Source organism: Pocillopora damicornis, chromosome 6 (assembly GCF_964200805.1).
Source record: "Pocillopora damicornis chromosome 6, jaPocDami1.2, whole genome shotgun sequence".
Lineage (NCBI taxonomy): Eukaryota > Metazoa > Cnidaria > Anthozoa > Scleractinia > Pocilloporidae > Pocillopora > Pocillopora damicornis.
This window is the reverse complement of record NC_142675.1, coordinates 23929068-23947419: the sequence shown is the minus strand read 5'-3', so window position 1 is coordinate 23947419 and position 18352 is coordinate 23929068. Positions and strand designations below refer to the sequence as shown.

At 38.0% G+C, this 18352-nt stretch overlaps 3 protein-coding genes across 3 annotated transcripts; 1 reads left to right on the top strand and 2 right to left on the bottom strand.

Moving 5' to 3' along the window:
- Positions 1–337: 337 nt before the first annotated feature.
- On the bottom strand, positions 338–4703 carry LOC113676318 (histamine H2 receptor). The gene is made up of 2 exons (XM_027192966.2): positions 2822–4703; positions 338–1396 (listed from the first exon to the last, which is right to left on the bottom strand). Exons 1-2 carry the CDS (start codon positions 3662–3664, stop codon positions 1367–1369), a joined length of 873 nt encoding a protein of 290 aa, XP_027048767.2. The 5' UTR covers positions 3665–4703; the 3' UTR covers positions 338–1366.
- A 3662-nt stretch (positions 4704–8365) lies between these two features.
- Positions 8366–13077, bottom strand: LOC113676163 (peptidyl-prolyl cis-trans isomerase NIMA-interacting 4). The gene is made up of 6 exons (XM_027192782.2): positions 12920–13077; positions 12490–12557; positions 11633–11752; positions 11457–11489; positions 10172–10316; positions 8366–8896 (listed from the first exon to the last, which is right to left on the bottom strand). The coding sequence occupies exons 1-5, from the start codon at positions 12987–12989 to the stop codon at positions 10191–10193; spliced, it is 417 nt and encodes a 138-aa protein (XP_027048583.2). The 5' UTR covers positions 12990–13077; the 3' UTR covers positions 8366–8896; positions 10172–10190.
- LOC113676162 (GPALPP motifs-containing protein 1) lies at positions 13067–18352 on the top strand. Its single transcript, XM_027192780.2, has 8 exons — positions 13067–13514; positions 13694–13761; positions 13846–13926; positions 15719–15785; positions 15981–16069; positions 17034–17147; positions 17397–17456; positions 17631–18352. Exons 1-8 carry the CDS (start codon positions 13250–13252, stop codon positions 17790–17792), a joined length of 906 nt encoding a protein of 301 aa, XP_027048581.2. The 5' UTR covers positions 13067–13249; the 3' UTR covers positions 17793–18352.

Sequence of the window (18352 nt, the reverse complement as noted above, 5' to 3'; positions counted from 1 at the left end):
CAGTTTTTTTACCCGCTCTTGACCGTTACTTCGCGGAAGAGTTTCCATACAGACTCGTCATTTCCTGTCCTGTCTCGCATCTTCGGCTTCGTTGTCGATTAATAATCAGGTTGAGACCTGAAATTATTTTCGAGGAAACTTCAAAATGTTTCAAATTCATTTTTCTGTTGATATTTTCAATTCAAAGTTGGGAAATATTGGGTTACCATTGTTTTCCTTCATTTCGGCAATTTTGTTTTTCATCAAGGATTTCTAGTATTAACTAAAAGCTCTTTTGTGTTGGTTGAAGAAGTTGTGTATTGATTCCACCTGTAATTAAACACACACTTGACTCATCTGCAGTGAAAAGATTGTTTTTAATACACAATCTATCATAAAGAAATTATGTATATAGATATATATATATATATATGTGTGTGTGTGTGTTCTCATTTATATCCCGCTTCGGAAACTTGCAAACCTCTCAACTGCTTTACGTCGTTGTAAATATATTTACCTAAATGTTTTTTTTTACTTTCTCGTCACTACAAGCCATTAAAACCCAGCTTCAAAACCCGCTTCAACTATGGTATTCTTTTGTATACAGAGGACGAAATTTCAACACTGACGCGTGCAAATTAACAATTAAGATGACAAAAAATTCTCCAGGCGCTATTAAAAACGCTGGTCAGCTAACCACACATCCACGCTATTGTATTTTTACAATTTAAATTATGTATTTAAAGCAACATTAACCTTTGTCTTATAGAACTACTAGATACGACGATTTTTATTACTGAAATAAAAACTGATTCCATTCGATAAACATATACCAGCTGAAGAATTTTCAAACTGTCATTGGGCGTTGACCGATTTTCCATTCAACCTCAGATTTTGAAATAATCTGACTGAAACTTAAACTTGTTAGATTTCAAAGAGAAATCCTATGTCATGAATTGAAGTCCTTGAGGATTGTGCAGCTTATGATTTTAATCAGTGTGCGTATTGTTTTCCTCTAAATATTATGTAAATTGTTACAGCGGAAATGTTGTCAAATTTCCTTTCGTTCAATACAAAGACAAAAAGAAAAACACAAAGGAATATTTATCGAGAGAAATCTTCCTAGAGGATGTACACATCCTTTCTAAGAATTGAATAGGAACGTTAAAAGAATGGAAAGTGGTTTTTCATTGTTATTTAAAGCGAGCCCTCTTATGGACGGTTTTTAATCATTTTTTTGTCGGCAAAAATCCAGTATTTACCCAGAACTCGAGGCAAACAGTTCAGATCGTAAACTAATAAAGTACATAACCAGCTGCCATCACTGAAAAAAGCATTTAAAAGAGTTTAACATTGTTTTGTTTCTCCTTTGCAGTACGCCTTGTAATTAAAACACCATCAAAGACCTCGGAAAAAGCTGCAATATTTGAAAATAAATAAGTTCTGTTAATCACCTAGAAGTGATTCGGCCGAGAACATGCTTAATACAGTACTGGAATAAGTCTAAACAAGATTATCTACTTTTGAAAATGGATAGTAGTGAGCAAGCGTTGTTGTGTCTCGTGTGTTTCAGTCTCGGTGTGATTTCGGTAATCTTCCGGGAAACATTCAAAATTAACTTCATATCCGAAACATAATCTCATCTTTATAGCGCAAACGAGTCCTTTTAATCCCTTAAGGAAAACAGAGTTTATCCTTGCTCAATGAAACCGGAATTAACAGACACGTTCGCAAGGAATCAGTTATTCTCAGCACGAATCCATCTACAATGGTTTTAAAGTTTCACCTAAAAAATTGCCGAAAAAATTAATAACCCACATAGTGCAGAAGGAGAGAAATTGTGGTTTTTGTTGCGGATTTTACATATACTGTCAACACAGAAATATAGTACTTAAATTCGCATCTGTTTCTAATTTGTTTTCTGATGGAACATTTTTCAAAGTGAAAAACATTGGGGCGCCATAAAATTCTTACATAAATGCACCTTTTAACAGCAAGATATAAATCCCACCAATTAACGATCACGTTAGTCTCAGTTTTGACCTCTTTGAACTTGGCTAACGGATGAAATTGCCTTTCACCAGGCCCTTAGATTATACAATTTAACACTAGATGAAGAAGCATGAACCAATTTTTATGACCGTTAATAATCTGCAAGAATTGTCCTTTGGCGATTTAAGTTTTCTGCACGAGACCTCTAGACCTTGACAGCGCAACCTAAAGGTTAAATTTTCCTCTTCATCCCGTTGAGATAGGAAAAAAATTGAATAAAAGGATAATTGCAACGCCGCACATTAACTCATTTGTAACACTTAGTTCGTAACCAGCCTAAAAACCTGTAGTCCATATTACCGTTTCTTCAAGCCTTTAAATCTTCTTTTCTTTGTTTAAATTCGATGTGTTTCTCTCTTGGGTTCAACATATTTGCTCAATGTTCCTTTCTTAGCTTTCGGTTTTTTCATGCTTCCATACTCAGTAGTGCATTTCTGAATTTCGTTTTTAGTGCGTAATAATTGTGTAGTTCTGAATTTCCATGTCTCCTTTTAAATCGTTTAGTTTAGTTCCTTGGCACACTACCTTTGTAAGAGTTTTAAATTGCTCTTGGAGACGATTGCATGACATTTCAGTCTCTATACATTTCGGAGGATCTTGACAGAGAGAAATTGATGGTGAGTGTGCGAAATCGCGATGTAGACGAGGACGAGGCAAGCTCCCCTGGTTGTATGCCATCCCTTTTACAGAGAGATTTAAGTGCTCTGGAAAAATCTCGCTTGAGAAACGCGTACAAAATGGGATTTACGAGAGACACAGAAAAACGAATAAAGTCAACTGTCATAAATACCTCATCTGGTATTGCCTCTATATGCAGCCCTGGGATAAGAATTAAAAATCCGGTGACATAAAACGTCAGCCAGCAAATTATGAAAATTGAGAGCATCGCCACGAAGATGATCAGGGCGCGCGCTTCTGTAGCAATCGGAGCACGTTGATTGTTGGCGCCGGTAGCGCGCGTGTTGTACAGGCCACGGATCTCCTTTATCTGACGGTGAATTACCATGAACATGCTCACGTAGCTGATGGCCATGAACAGAGCAGGCAGAAAAAAACAGAAGACAATTCCCACGATGGTGTAGGCAAGTGCGTACTGTTGAGAGGCTGAATCGCGAGGTTTGAAGAATCGTGTTGGATCTTCCCAAGTCAACTGGATAAGCGAGTTAAAAATTGAGAACAACCAAATGCCAGCGATAGCTTTGAGCACCCGTGGTGCCGTCACGATGTTAATGTACTTCATTGGATACATCACATAGATGTACCTTTCTAGAGTCACCACAAGGATGTGGTACATGGTAGAGACGGCTATAAAGCGGTAGATCAGCGCTCCTGCTGTACAAATTCCGGCTTTTAAAACCGCGTTACAAGCGACGATCAGAGGGATCCCCAATAAACCAGCTAGTAGATCGGAGACGGCAAGACTGATGAGCAAACTGTTCGTTTTTGTCTGTAGATATTCGCGGTAAAAGAACAGTGAAATCACCAGTAAATTTATGGCGATTATCATAACGCTTAGAATAATCAGTGCCCCATCATATGAGGGGCTAAAATACGTTTCTCCGGTAGCTTGCGCGGCCGTAGATATCTCTGCACTGGTAGGGAGGTTTGACCCGTTGTTTTCCAATTCCGTCATCGTTGTTTTGGGATCCAACGCAAGCTGATCTGAATAAAGTATATAAATTCAACCAAGGAGTCGATTTACTCGATGGAGTTGTGTCTTTACTGTTGTTGTCCTTCGTCCCAGTTCTTTCGTGATGCGGTTAATCCGTAGGTTTTCACTGTTATGACTTTCTTTACAAAGAAGCACGGCTAAAATTTGAGATTTCAGCCCGCTCTTAAGTAGGGCAGTCCCAAAAAAAACTAAAAATTGTCGTTATTCGATTCTTTCTTAGATGCGATTGGCAAATGCGCCTTTTTCAGCCGAGGTGTGTTTTAAGAGATATGAAAACGCGACTCTTGTCCTCGACCTCGAGATGGTTTGCAGTATTGTGCAGCTGATGAAACGAGGAACTTGATCTGGTAAATGACAGGCTTTGAAATTCTTTCACGAAGTGGCATCTGCTGACGTGAAGTCTTTCCACTCAGGGGATCGATTTCTTTTCACCGTATTTGTAGGTTTCATGCAATCTATTAGCCTTTCGGCTAAAGAGCGGTTCCTTCTCCTGTTTATGTCTCAATTAAGTGAATTAAAATCAAGTACTTGATTAATATGTAGCTAGACACGGTTATTCTGCTCGCCTCCCAGTGCGTCGTGCGTAAAACGCCTACACTAGTAGCCGTTTAGCAAAATACACACTCTTTTTCTCTCCTTCAAAATGATCAGTGGCGTCGCGTATTGTTCCGCTGCAGTCCCGACGAGAGGAAAAACTAGCGGCTACTTTATGGTAAACTTTTGGCGTTTTTATACCAAAGTGGTTGTTTTTTTTTCAAGGCCCCATTAGCAAGGTACCTCTTACGAAAGGAGTTTTACCAAACGCCTTGGAAGAAAAAAACAACAAATTGGTTTTGAAATTCGGACAACAGCAACCTCACCAGTTGAATTTCCAAAACGGACTTATCAGGTCGCGTAGTCTAAATAAAAATCCGATTTCATTACCAAGTTGATAAAATATTAAAGAGAGCTGCTTTTTCGCTGACAGAACGTGACAATAAAATCTCCTTGAAACACTAACTGTTTTTTGTCGCTGATCAAACAAAGAAACCGTCTTTTTGCACCATTTGTGTGTATTATCGAGGCCCTATTGTGTGGCGTCGGCAGAATGTTTGAAGTACAGTTGTTTGACAACGAGTTTATAATGATTTCAGCAGATAAGCAATTTCAGTGCGCGTTCATTTCCCGTTTGGCGCTCGCTAGGGTTTGAACTTGGTTTAAAAAAATAAAAAAATTAGACTTTGTAATTATCTCTGTTGGACTTACATCATTTCGGTAACAGAAGTGCGAAAAGGGGATTGGCACTTCAGAGAGATGAAATTCCATGGTAAACAAATAGCAAAAAGCTGTTTGGAAAGCTTCGAGATATCATGACGTATTTTACGATCACCGGATAATTTATTGAACGAGGATGTCTGCTGGAAAACCCTTCTAATGCAGCAGCTTTCTGTGGAAACCATAGCAACGGTGACAGGAAGAACACGACTATTATCAAAAACCGACTCTTATCGCAAATATTTTTTTCTCGTTTGTTTCTCTTACTTCTTTCTTGACAGTACAAGGCTACATTTTCGCCTTTTCATGATTTTGTTTATTTAAATTCATTCTTAATTAGCGTATTTTTCAGTGGAAAGAAATAAAAGAACCCCTTCAGGCGACGAGAATTTGCTTTCTACGGAGTTTAAATTTTCCGCCTCCGCAAAAAAAGAAATACTATAAAATTAAGTTTTGTTTCACACAGACGTAAGATTACTATTCGAGTGCAAAAAACTACGAAATCTTCAATGCCTTTCTGAAGCCGTAAGTGGCTTTCAATCTGTTTGCTCCTAATTCACACGAAACAAACATTAACATTGTTGGGTCATGAATTTTAGAAAGTGATTGAAAAAATCTCCGCAAATCCTCGACCCCGCAAAACCCACGCCCTCGAAAATAAGCGCTGTGGTTTTCCGTTTATTTAAGTTAATTTCCCATTTTCCGAAAATGAATGTTCAAAATGGTACAGTTTACCGACCCCTCGATTTCTTTGCTCTTTTTTCTTTTGCACGTTAATAAAATTATTGTAAGTGTAGTTCCAATGAGCGCGGGATAAGAAAGCCGTACTGTTTTCATGTTAAGTTATATCGTAAATGAAACATCATCTGCCGGGGAGAAAATAATTCCTGAAATGGAACATTTCGGTAGTCACTTCTGAAAACGTGTCAATATTCTTTATTAAAATTTACAAAGCCTTTCTAAACTGTCAACCGAAGAGTCTATTTCGTGTTTTTCAAAACTGATCTCTTTGCTTGAGGCAATTTGGTCACGTAATGTAATTTCACCACGCTCAAAATTGACATATGGCATGAAATTTCTGAAAATTCAACGTATCAAATATTAAATTTTTTTGTGTGCATAGAAAGTTTTTCCTATCCTCATGTTTTGCGCAAACAATTTCTTTTTGTGGTTAGCCGAATATATCCTTAATCAGTTATCTTCGAAGTGTAATGAACACTGGTCGATGTACCTTTATGAGTAGTTATTTTGGATGCCCTCAAAACTTCCCGTGCGGTAAATGTTGATAACAAGTTAATGTTTGATACATTGAAACATTTCACACCATTTACATCCTTGTTATTTTTTCATTATGCGCGACAGTCCTCGGGTACCCAAGTCCTTTTTTCGCTTCTGTGATAAGTCCATGACCAGCCATAAAGACAAAACAAAATCTACAGAAATGTGTAATCCGTCTAAAAAAGCAAGGAAGCAAAGCAATTCTTTTTTCGGTATCTGATAAATTGAACATTTGTCAAATCAATGGAAAATAGACTTGCGAATACGGAAGGAAGTTGAATTTTGCTTTTGATCACTTTTTGTTTATTCACAAGTGACACAAAAGAGGTTGTCTCCTCCGTGAAAAGAGGATTTCTCACTGAGCCTTAAAATGACATGTAACAAAGTGCACCCAGTAAAGGACACAACATCTTTACTATCGTATTTATTGACTCAGCCTATTGAGACCTTCAGCGCATCTGAAGTATTCAAAACGATACCGAATCATGTTGCATCCGGTACAAACGCTTTTTGGGGAGTAAGAAAAAAATATCACAATATGTTTTGGCGAAATGTAATTTTTTATGGCTGCTATGGAGGCGTATATTTGCTGGTTAATATACAGCAGTCTAACCCTGAAGGAGCATCTAATTTCCTTCTTGTAACAAGCAACTATTGCTACGTAAAATTAGTGACAATTATGCTGTTTCAGCCGGATAAAATGAAACAATTCACCGGATGAAACTAAACTGGAAACTATTCGTGTCAAAACGCACGGACTTATGTGAGCATCTTGCCGAGAAAACATCGGTTGAAGTAATATCAAGCTTATTTGAGTTACACTGAAATCTGGCTGCTTTGAGAGAAAGAAATGAAAAGTCATTGGTAGGTATATTTAATATGCAGATAGTGTTTAATTGTCATAAATGTTTTATTCCTAAGCTAAAGATTGACTAAAGTAAGTGAGTCACCGACATAGAAACAACAAATTTTATATATGGAAAAACACAATAATAACAGTGATGTAAGCTGTAAAAAGTACTCTCATCTTGTGATATTTGACAAGTTTGATTTGGTTACCGGAAAAATCAGTATAGGGCTTGAATTGGGGATTAACGGACTAAATATAGTACAAAATTCGACTGTGATTATTTCTCATAAAGAATCTAAATAATCTCACTTCAAAGACAGCCGTCCCTTGCCTGGGTTTTCGTTTCTTCTAAAACTAGAATCAGCTGCGTTTGTTCGCGAACAAGTAATTGATGAATTCTGATGACTAAATCATGAAAGATCTAACAGTGTATTTCTGACGGTTGTGGAGAAAGCCATACCTGACTTAGATTTTAACCTTGTTGTATGAAATTTCTACTCATAACGATTGGAAGCGACGGAAGGAAAACTCTGCGTGAGGCCAATCCACGACTGGATGTTACGTTTGTTTGTCCTTCTATTTGTTCGTCGCTTTATTGTTGAGATGAATGACAATTTTCCTTAATTCTCTCCTGAAGAGGATCATTTGAGCTGTCAAAGACATCCTATAAAAATCATGGTATTGCTTGAAGGAATTACCATTGATAACAGCTAAAACAAAATACAGAAAACCTTGATGAAAAGAATCACATTTTTCATGTTACAGTTAATTGCTGGCGTCGCTGTTTTGTTTTGTTGTTAGTGTTTTTTTTTCTTTTTCGGATCTTGCATTGTCACTCATAGTAAAATTGTGATTGTTAATAGTATTCGCAAAAAGCTTTTGACATTACTATTTCTAGCTTGTCATTTATCAACTAACTTATGACAAGCTCACAAAGTTCTGGCCGCTATGATTCCTTATGTGAAACTTAGCTTTTCTCCCACGCTCGTTACGTAACTACGAAAATGCATGTACGTTATGATGGAAAATAAAATATAATTAAGTTGCATAATGCTTCAAAATGAACTTCATTTCATTATTGAAAAATTTGGTAAATTCTTTGTTTTGTCCAAAAACAAAACAAATCAAAAGAAAAAAAATCCGCCAAAAAAAAAAAACGATATCACACAGCTGTTATATTTGTGATAACGATATCCGCCATTCGGTTTCTGAAAACTCTGAATCTACGAATTTAAAAAAGATTCTTCAATCGGCCTTAAGTTGAAGGAAATACAGGAATATTTAGGTACGGCATTTATTTTGTATAATTAAACATTTTATGATATATATTTGAACAATTAAAAATTACAAGTCCGACTGTTAGTCAGCTGATGAAATTTTCCTCATGAGCATGAAAGACAGAACCGTGAGTTTTTCCATGAATCGATGTCAGTTAATACGGGTGAATAAATGGTAACCCTAAACAGGTAAGAATAAAAATGAAAATCGCACACAGTTATTACACACTCTCAAAGTTACATTTAAGATATTAGACTGACAGTATTATAAAAAAACAAAAAAAAAAACAAAAAAAAAAACAAAAAAAAAACAGTGACAGAACCGTTTAAAATAAAACTGCCCGCTGCGCGAGCCTTAAAAGGCAAAAAAAAAGTTCAGTATGTCTATTGACGCTAATAATTTCCGCCGAAAACACATTTTCTACGTTATGAGCTTTTCTAGTTCCAAGTTTATCTTTAAAATCACTACCTAACCCTTCACTTCTCCTACGCCTCTAGTTGGAGAGTCTGAAAAACCACTATCCTGTCACGTAACTACAAGATAAAAAGTGAAGGAGTAAAGAGTTAAACACACGCACAAAAGGATCTCTGTTCCAATTAAGTTCTTCAATCTGTTCACCACAGGATTCTGCCCGAAGTCAGAAATCATCGAGTGAATACACAAACTGCGTTCGTGCCCAGATTTAATCACTCATAATCCAAATTACAAATCTAACTTTGTTTTGGTTTAAAACAAAACAAATTGTAATGATGCGAAGAGAAGGACGTGACTTTTCTCCTGTTTATTCAAGCAAACTGAAGGCATCACGTTATGTCAAATTGGAAAACTATCGAAAACTCTGACTACCATATGCTAAAGACGACCTCTGCAAACAAAGACCTGACATATTTTTATGCCCGTTGTATCCGGTACGTGCGCTTTAAGGCGAAAGTCGAAAGAAAAATTAGTAATTAATTTTTGAGGCGCGATGCAATATTTTCCTGCTTCCGAAGAAGTATACTAGGCCTTTTAATATAGATAATAGCTATAGATGGCACCTACAATAAAAATACAATGTACAACGTCAAACTAATGACAGATTTATTAAGATTTAGTTCAGAAAAAGAAAACTAATTTCCGGAAAGAACCAAAATGGAAACTTCGTGTGCCACGGTCCAAGCACGGGCCCAAGTATTTCCTTTTTCGTTTTTTTTGTCAAACAAGAGTAAAATGTGATTGAAATAAACGCCATTTTAGTTGAAAGCAGATTAACGCTTAACTCTTCGCCTGGAGGGAAAGAAAACTAAACCGGTAAAGACTGGTTAAACTTGAATACTAAGCAACAGCTACCACACCTAAGCGGACGGGGAGATAAAGGATGAAGCGAGAGAGAGAGAGTTAGTGTCAGATTAGGAAAACCAAAAACATGCGGGTCTCAGGGCTATTACATGTACATTGGCTGAAGTGCGACACCTTATCTAAATCAAAACCAAATCTATGCATTCTCATTAAGTATTTCATTTGTCTAAAAAAGGATGTTTGGTACTTTTATTGTCATCAAATTTCTCACGTTTTTCAAGCGGAAATTGCCTCACATCTTGAAGCCCAAACATTCCACTCAAAGAAACCTTAATGGTACATAAAATCGGACTTCTCTCGGGATATGAACTCTTTATGGAGGATAAGAAACAATTGGTCAAGAATGTTTATATAGGAATTTCCAAAAAACTTGATGGCAGTTCCACTTTGTTACAGTCAAAATTGCCATGTGAATCTTACTAGATATCCTTATGTTTAAATAAAATATCAGAATTGCTCTAGATCTGTACCATAAGTTCAGTTCAGATGTTATTTCTTTCCTTCGATCATAATAATATGATAACCAAACTTTGTCTTGACTGGGGGATCTGTATATGCTGGTTTATCAACTGTGCTTGGTGAGAGGGCAAAGGCTGCATCTTGAAATGGACCAACCTATTGAATACAAGTCATAATGAACTTGTGATGGGGTTTTCCATTCCTCAGGATCAATTTTATACAACTGAACATTAGATTTACTTGCCATAATGTCTGGCTGAAAAGAAGCTTATGAATGGATAAAGGTGTGTACTGACACAATAATGGTTTACTAAGTGATTGATGCACTGACTTTCTGACTACTTGACTCACTAGTGAACTGACTGACTGGATAACCCACTGACTGACCGGATAACTCACCGACTGACCGTATAACTCACCGACCGACAGGATAACTCACCGACCGACCGGATAACTCACCGACCGACCGGATAACTCACCGACCGACCGGATAACTCACCGACCGACCGGATAACTCACCGACCGACCGGATAACTCACCGACCGACCGGATAACTCACCGACCGACCGGATAACTCACCGACCGACCGGATAACTCACCGACCGACCGGATAACTCACCGACCGACCGGATAACTCACCGACCGACCGGATAACTCACCGACCGACCGGATAACTCACCGACCGACCGGATAACTCACCGACCGACCGGATAACTCACCGACCGACCGGATAACTCACCGACCGACCGGATAACTCACCGACCGACCGGATAACTCACCGACCGACCGGATAACTCACCGACCGACCGGATAACTCACCGACCGACCGGATAACTCACCGACCGACCGGATAACTCACCGACCGACCGGATAACTCACCGACCGACCGGATAACTCACCGACCGACCGGATAACTCACCGACCGACCGGATAACTCACCGACTGACCGGATAACTCACTGACTGACCGGATAACTCACTGACTGGCCGGATAACTCACTGACTGGCCGGATAACTCACTGACTGACCGGATAACTCACTGACTGACTGGATAACTCACTGACTGACTGGATAACTCACTGACTGACTGGAAAACTCACTGACTGACTGGATAACTCACTGACTGACTGGATAACTCACTGACTTACTGGATAACTCACTGACTAACTGACTGTCTCAGTGGATGCCAGAGTGACTTACAGTATGACCAGCTGACTGATTCAATAACTAACAATGAAAGAAACAAAAACTTTACAGAGTGGCAAAATTAATCTACATAGTTATTCCTAAGTCTTACCATCGATCCCCTTGTCATCCATCCTAAATCACCCTGGAAAAAAGTTTTTGAGAAGGTGGATTAATAAAATCAACCACTCTAATTAATTGCAAAAAGGGACACCACAACCACCAAAACCTGTCAAATAATACTCATAGATATATCAGTCACATAAAAGAACTAATGCAGAGCCATACCCCCTGTCTTGCTTTATCTTCACTGTATGCTGAGGCGACTTCATTAAACTTTTGACCATCCTTTAACTTTGCCATGGCTTCCATTGCTTTAGAGTGTTTTTCACATAAGATATGCCGAACCTAAAGGTACGTAAGACAACAAGTATTACAACTTTAAACCATAACAGTGACTGGCATCTAATTAACAAATAGATTCTAAGCTGCTGTGCATCTGTTCAGTAATAGATCACAGATGATGTCAAAATGTGGTAAGAACAAAAAAAATGGCACATGAGGTGCAGCCGAGTGTGTCACTGATGTTCTTACCACATTTTGATGTCCTCTGTGATCTATTACTGAACAGACGCATGGCAACTTGGAATCTATTTGTTTTATATAATAAAGAATTTAATAAAAAAAGTTTTAATGATGACATCATCTATACGTCTCTCCTCCAATAGATCATAAGTGAGAAACAATCAGAATGTGTGCATAGCTGAGCTTATTATATAATTTTCCTTACAGTAAACCTGCTGAATCAGGAAATGACTACCAACCTACGATGCTTTGATTGCTAAACAAATTCTCCTTGTCTGTAGCAAAAGAAATGGATAGAGAAGAGTATGGAGAATGTGCATGTACTGATGTTGTAAAGGTCTTGAGAATAATGGAAATGATCACCAATTTAAGGAACTCTTGATTGTTAGAGAAATTCTCTTTGTTAGCACCTTAGTAAATGTATAGAGAACAGTATGAAGAATATGCATACTGATGTTAGGGTGTAACGGGTTTATATGTTCTCCTCACTAGTCTACTTGACAGTAAGTTGATACCAAGATGAGAACTGAGCTATAAATCACTGTTAGGTAAAGCCATACCTTCACTGCAGTTCCACCCTTTTTTGCTTTCCCTCCACTGGCTCCCTCATCTTCACCACCCCCTCCCCCTTGGAAATTGAAATGAAAGTAAATGTTGATGAAACACAAAGATCTTATTTTTAATTCTCCCTCAAACCGCTACACATTTCCTTGTCAATTTGTTACCAGAATTTAGTGTTAGATCATGATCACAACGTCTACTTGATAAGTTTGAGTTTTCTCATAACCTGTTTGCTGAATAACGAATAGTATTATGTAGGGAAAAGTTACATGTCAATCAACACTAGGAGCTTAAAGGTTGAAGAAGCCGTTTTAACATTTTTAACAAAGTTTAGTTGCCTTTAGATCTTTAAACAACAAAACATAGCAACTACTCCTTCGACTTATAGACATTGAATGGTTTTCAGAGGTTACGTTTGATCGAACTTGCCTTTTCCTCCTTTTCCTTTATCTTGTTTACCACCTCCACCTCCACCTCCTTTTCCCTTTTTAGGTGGCATTGAAAATTCAATATTTCGCCTCGTAAAATTGTTCTGATGGTCTCTTTAAAAGTTCAAATTAGTCAGGTCAAGCCGCCATCTTTGAATGAACCGCGAAAGCTTGGGAACGATAGCTTGTCAGCGGGCTCTCATTAAGCAAGATCATTGTCTTGTAAGAGGTATTAGAAACTTTTCAGAAACAAAATGGCGGAGGAAAATACACTTGAATTCGTGTAACTAGAAAAAGGTTTTATAGTCAGAAAAACACTCAGATTTTAGTCATGGAGATTGGTCCAGCTTTGCCACCACATCTACTGAAGAACATAAACAAACAAAAGGTGGAAGAAAGGCAAAATTGTGCCCTTGGAAAAGAGGAAACATCCTCACGACCACTGCAGGATGATGAAAACAGTGATGAAGACGAGTGTTATGGACCGGCCTTACCACCTGGGTTCCAAAAGAAAAAGGAAGAAGTTACAAGAGCGAAGGTTATCGGACCCATGAGACCTCCGGAATCCGTGTCTGCGGCGGCACTCTCGTCAAATGGTTTGTGAATAATGTAACTTTTACCGAGTTTTAAACTTTAAATTGAATTCGTGTGTGAAAACGATCGAATCCACTAAGATAAAACAAAATTGTAGTTTTTTTATGAAAACAAACTGATTGGTACCAAAGTTGATTTTTAAATTCATTGAACTGTTTTTCTGTCGTTTTTTTGTGTACAGCTGTTGAAAATACCATCAGTAGTGATGAAGATGGAGATGTCATTGGACCAACTCTACCAACTGCTAAAGTAAACCGTTCTAATATCAAATCCATGGATTCAACATAGAATAATTTATCATGATTCTAATATATTTTTTTCCGAAACTTACAGGACATTGATGTTGGATTTGAAAGAACCAAAATGGACATAGAGGCACGAAGTATGGCAAAAAAGGACCAGATGACAGGCAAGGTACATGAAAGTAACATGTAGGTATTTCAGAAGTGAAACAGTATACTTTAGCCCTTCATCAGAGCATTAGCCCTTTGTCATTGGCTCTCATGAAGGGCTAAACCTTGAAACATCAGCTTTGAAACTCTTTACAGTGGCCAATTTATGTTACTGTAAAGTTCTGCTAGTAACAATCCCCTGAAAGTAGCCCCCCCTGAAATTAATGTCAGTTTTTTGTGGCTGCTAGTACATCCCAAAAGTAGCAACCCCCCGAAAGTATTGACCCCCCTGAAAGCAGCAACCCCCCCGAAAGTAGCGAACCCCCCCAAAAGTAGTGCCCCCCCTGAAATTAAAGTCAATTTTTTGTGGCCGCTAGTATATCCCAAAAGTAGCAACCCCCCTGAAAGTAGTGACCTCCTGAAAGCAGCAACCCCCCCCAGAAAGTAGCAAGACGAAGTTTTTTAAATTGTATACCGTATACTTTTAATTTGTTGATCAATAGTCAAAATTTTAATGTACAATTATATGTTTGTGCAGCGTCTTAAATTGTTCATGATAAAGCACTTTAATTTACAACAAGGGGAAGCTTTATGCCACCATTCATCCTTGACATCAGTTCACTGATGTAGTGATGTAAGAACTAACCCAGTATAATTTTTAACAACAGGAACATTTCTTCAAATTGAAATTGAAAGCTCTAAATAGTTTTTGTCAATTAACACAAATGTGTTTCTTCCAATTAAATGACACTCAGATACTGGTACAGGGTACAGACTAAAAGGCAACAGTGCATCATGCTGTACAATTGAAGCAGTTTAGCTTTCCTCCTCTGAGTCAGTGAAGAACTCGATCTCCTCTATATTGGCTGATTCACCCATGTGGTAGTCCAGTAAACCATCGATATTTATTTCTCGGTCCCTGCTACTGGAAATGGGTGGTGAAATTCTGCATTTCAGAAATGAACAGATAACTGTGTCTTTCAGCCGGCACGAGGTCTCTTTCCATGCTATACCCACCCATTTTGTGAAAAGCACACACTGATCACCAGCAGTCACTTTTCCCCGTCATAAAGCACTCTGGATTTGCGGACAAGTGTTCCGTGGCTAGTCTATCAACACTTTTCTTAAATTCCACATTAAATGTAACATTGACTATTAATCATTGCTACCTTCTTTTTATGAAACACAATCTATACATAGAATGCAGATAAAATGTTGTTCTTTTTTTAATTTTATGTTGTTCATTGTTTATTTTGGAAAAAAAAAGCTCACGCCAGCTCTATTTGTAAACTATTTTTGTTCCCCAAAAGTAACAACCCCCTGAAAGTAGCAATCCCCAAAGGTAGCAACCTCCAAAGGCTGCCAATTCCGAAAGTAATGAAGGTCACTACTATCAGAACTCTACGGTATCAACTCAGTTGATAATACTAAGTCACCCTGTTGTACTCTCCCAACAATGCAGCACTGCAGTCTTGCAAAAAAGGGAAGGAACCTAAGACTGTTCCCTTTTGTGTGGGCATGTCTGTCTCCTATAAAAAGGCATTCAGTTTGTGTCTTTTTTTTTTAAGTTTGCATCCTGAGCTCTGTCAGATTGGTCAATATACATTTCTGAGTTTCACAGTAACGCAGTATGTGTTTTTGTTTGTCTTGTTTGTCTTGCGCCTCCTGTCTACTTTTAGGTCCCAATTGCCACCCTCCCCATCTCCTTTTTCCTTGTCCTTTTTCCTTGTGCCTTCTCCCTCCTTCTACATATGACCCCCACTAGTGAATAAAGTGAACTGCTCTGGTTAAAAGTTTATAAATCAATTTTACAGAAAGATGCAAAACCTAAGCGAGAGACTTGGATGACAGAGCTGCCTCCAGACTTAAGCAAGAATTTTGGTGGGTTAGTTTGACTTTGCTTATAATTAATTATGACAGTCTACTGCATTTTGTCAATGTTAAAGTTCTTGGCTTGGTGGGAAACCTTGGTTTATGTTGGACAGTGCAAAATTTTCTTACACAAGTTTCTTTTTTTATAATAGATGCAACATAATTTTGTTCTAATTTCATCCCTTGGTTTATTTTTGCCTTCAGGTTTGGGGCCCCGTAAGTTCCGTGCTCGTGCTGTTGAAGTAGGCGATCAGTCAGTTTGGACAGACACTCCAGCAGACAAGGCCAGGAAGGTACAGGAGTTATTTATAATTTACTTTCCAACATTTTAGTCTTAACAATCTACTTACTTACACCTGTGCCTGATGAACTCTGTAGATTTATTTTAAATAGAGTGTTGCAAAGAGTGGTTTAAGGTAGAACTAAAGCTCATATGTCGGAGTTGGTCATGGATGTGTGGGGTGGGGGGGGGGGTGAGGTGAGGTGAAGTGGAGTGGTGTGGGGTGGCAGGCTGGGTGAGAATGTATTGCTTTCCATACCCTACTCACCAGCCTCATGCCTTTTGGCTCCTATCAGTCAACCAATTTTTAAAAATATGGCAGGTTACTTGTTCAAAAGGTTTGCACTTTTCTTTTTGTCCTGCTTCTTGCCTCTGTAAGGTATCTACTTCCTATGATTTTCACCTCTATCTTCCATACCTCTCTTTCTGTCCATCCTTCCCCCCTCCGGAGTAAGCCTGCTCCCTTGGTGTTCTTTTCTCCCTATGCCTGATTTGTTAACAGATGCAGTTGAATCAATGTGAAATACAGTTTCCTAACATTTACTGGAGTTTTTAGCTTAGGATTGGTTTAGAGTGTTCTGTGAAGGCATCATGATTTTTAGCAGGTAATTTAGTGTTAACAACTGGGTTGAAAACGTAAATTAGCCACTGTAAAGGGTAAAAAAGCTGACATTTCGAGCGTTAGCCCTTCGTCAGAGCGATTAGAGGAATTGTGGGTTGTGTGTGGATTTATATGTAGTTCCTACATATAAATCCACACACAACCCACAATTCCTCTAATCGCTCTGACGAAGGGCTAATGCCCGAAACATCAGCTTTTTTACCCTTTACGGTGGCTAATTTACGTTTTCAACCCAGTTGTTAACACTAAATTACCTGCTATACTCTCCCACCGACGCAGCACCACAGTTTCTTTAGAAACTTACCCCTTTATTCATTTATCATGATTTTTAGTCAGTTAATTGTTCATTTCACAGTCAAAGGAGGGTAACAGAGGATCAAAAAGAGGAGGTGATGATGATGAACCTGTCAGGACTCCATGGGAAATCACAAGGGATCAACAGATGACCAAGCAAGTGGAAAGTCACAATGTGAGTGGTGACATGTTGGTGAATTTTGTAATTGTTATGTTCACATTGTAGTTTATTCAATCATTTCTCCTGTTGCCAATTTTTCTGAGTTTGATATAAGCATTTGAATCAGAAGCTAAGGAAAGTCTGAAATATCTTATAAGTATTTATTCACACAGTCACAGGGAATGGACTATTTTATTAAAAGATTTCTTTGAAGCAATTGCAGTTGCGGGTAAATAAACTAGTTATTGTACTGTTTACATTCAGAAGCGGCACAGGGGAGAATCCTTGATGGATATGCATACAAAGAAAATTGAAAAACAAAAGGTGAGTGAAAATATTTCAAAATGGTGCAATTATCACTTATGCCTGTTTTTTGAATAACAAGAACCACAGAAAATTGATAGCAGTAAAGTGATGTCTAATTCTTGATCTATGTTATATTTCTGAAGTAAGTTTCATTTTATTTTGAATCTTTTACATTCCTCCATGATTTGATAGAAGGAAGATAAAGACAAACCTGTTGAACGAAGACCATTTGATAGAGACCAGGACTTAAACTTACCAAAAATGACTGGCGAGCAAAAGAAATCTGTCATCCAGAAGTCCAAGGAACTTGGATCTAGGTTTCAACATTCCAGAAGTGGTTCCTCCTTCCTCTGAGAGGCGTAGGAACCAATATCAAGGTCTTACTGCCCATCAACCATTCAGTGTACTTATTAATGAAAGCCATAAGGTCATGATCTGAACAACACAGTTTAAGTATTGCTTGTAACAAAATACTCCTGGATGAAGTGAGATATTCTGAGAGTAACTAAATTTTGTATACTGGGGTCCAACACAGTATCTTACATCACGTACAACTGCTTTATTAGAATTATCATTTTTTTTCTAAATATGGGTGTGGACCTCTCACACATTTAAAAATTTCCAATTTCCAAGCTAGTTCACACTCTCTGTTTGCACCACCGATGCTTCTAGCAGTTTCCAACCCACATACCTTGTCAGTAGTATCATGTCAATGTTTAAAACTTGCACGTTTCCTTTGGGCATGGTATATTCCTTTGTGTTTATACCAATTAGTATTCTGAGCAGCAACTGTACATTCAAGTTGCATTTTGCTTTCACTTTAATTTAAACAAAAATTGTTAAAAAGTATCTTTTAAAACCACAAATGTTGTCTCTTCTTGATTAAAATAATATGTCTACAAAAAATCACACAA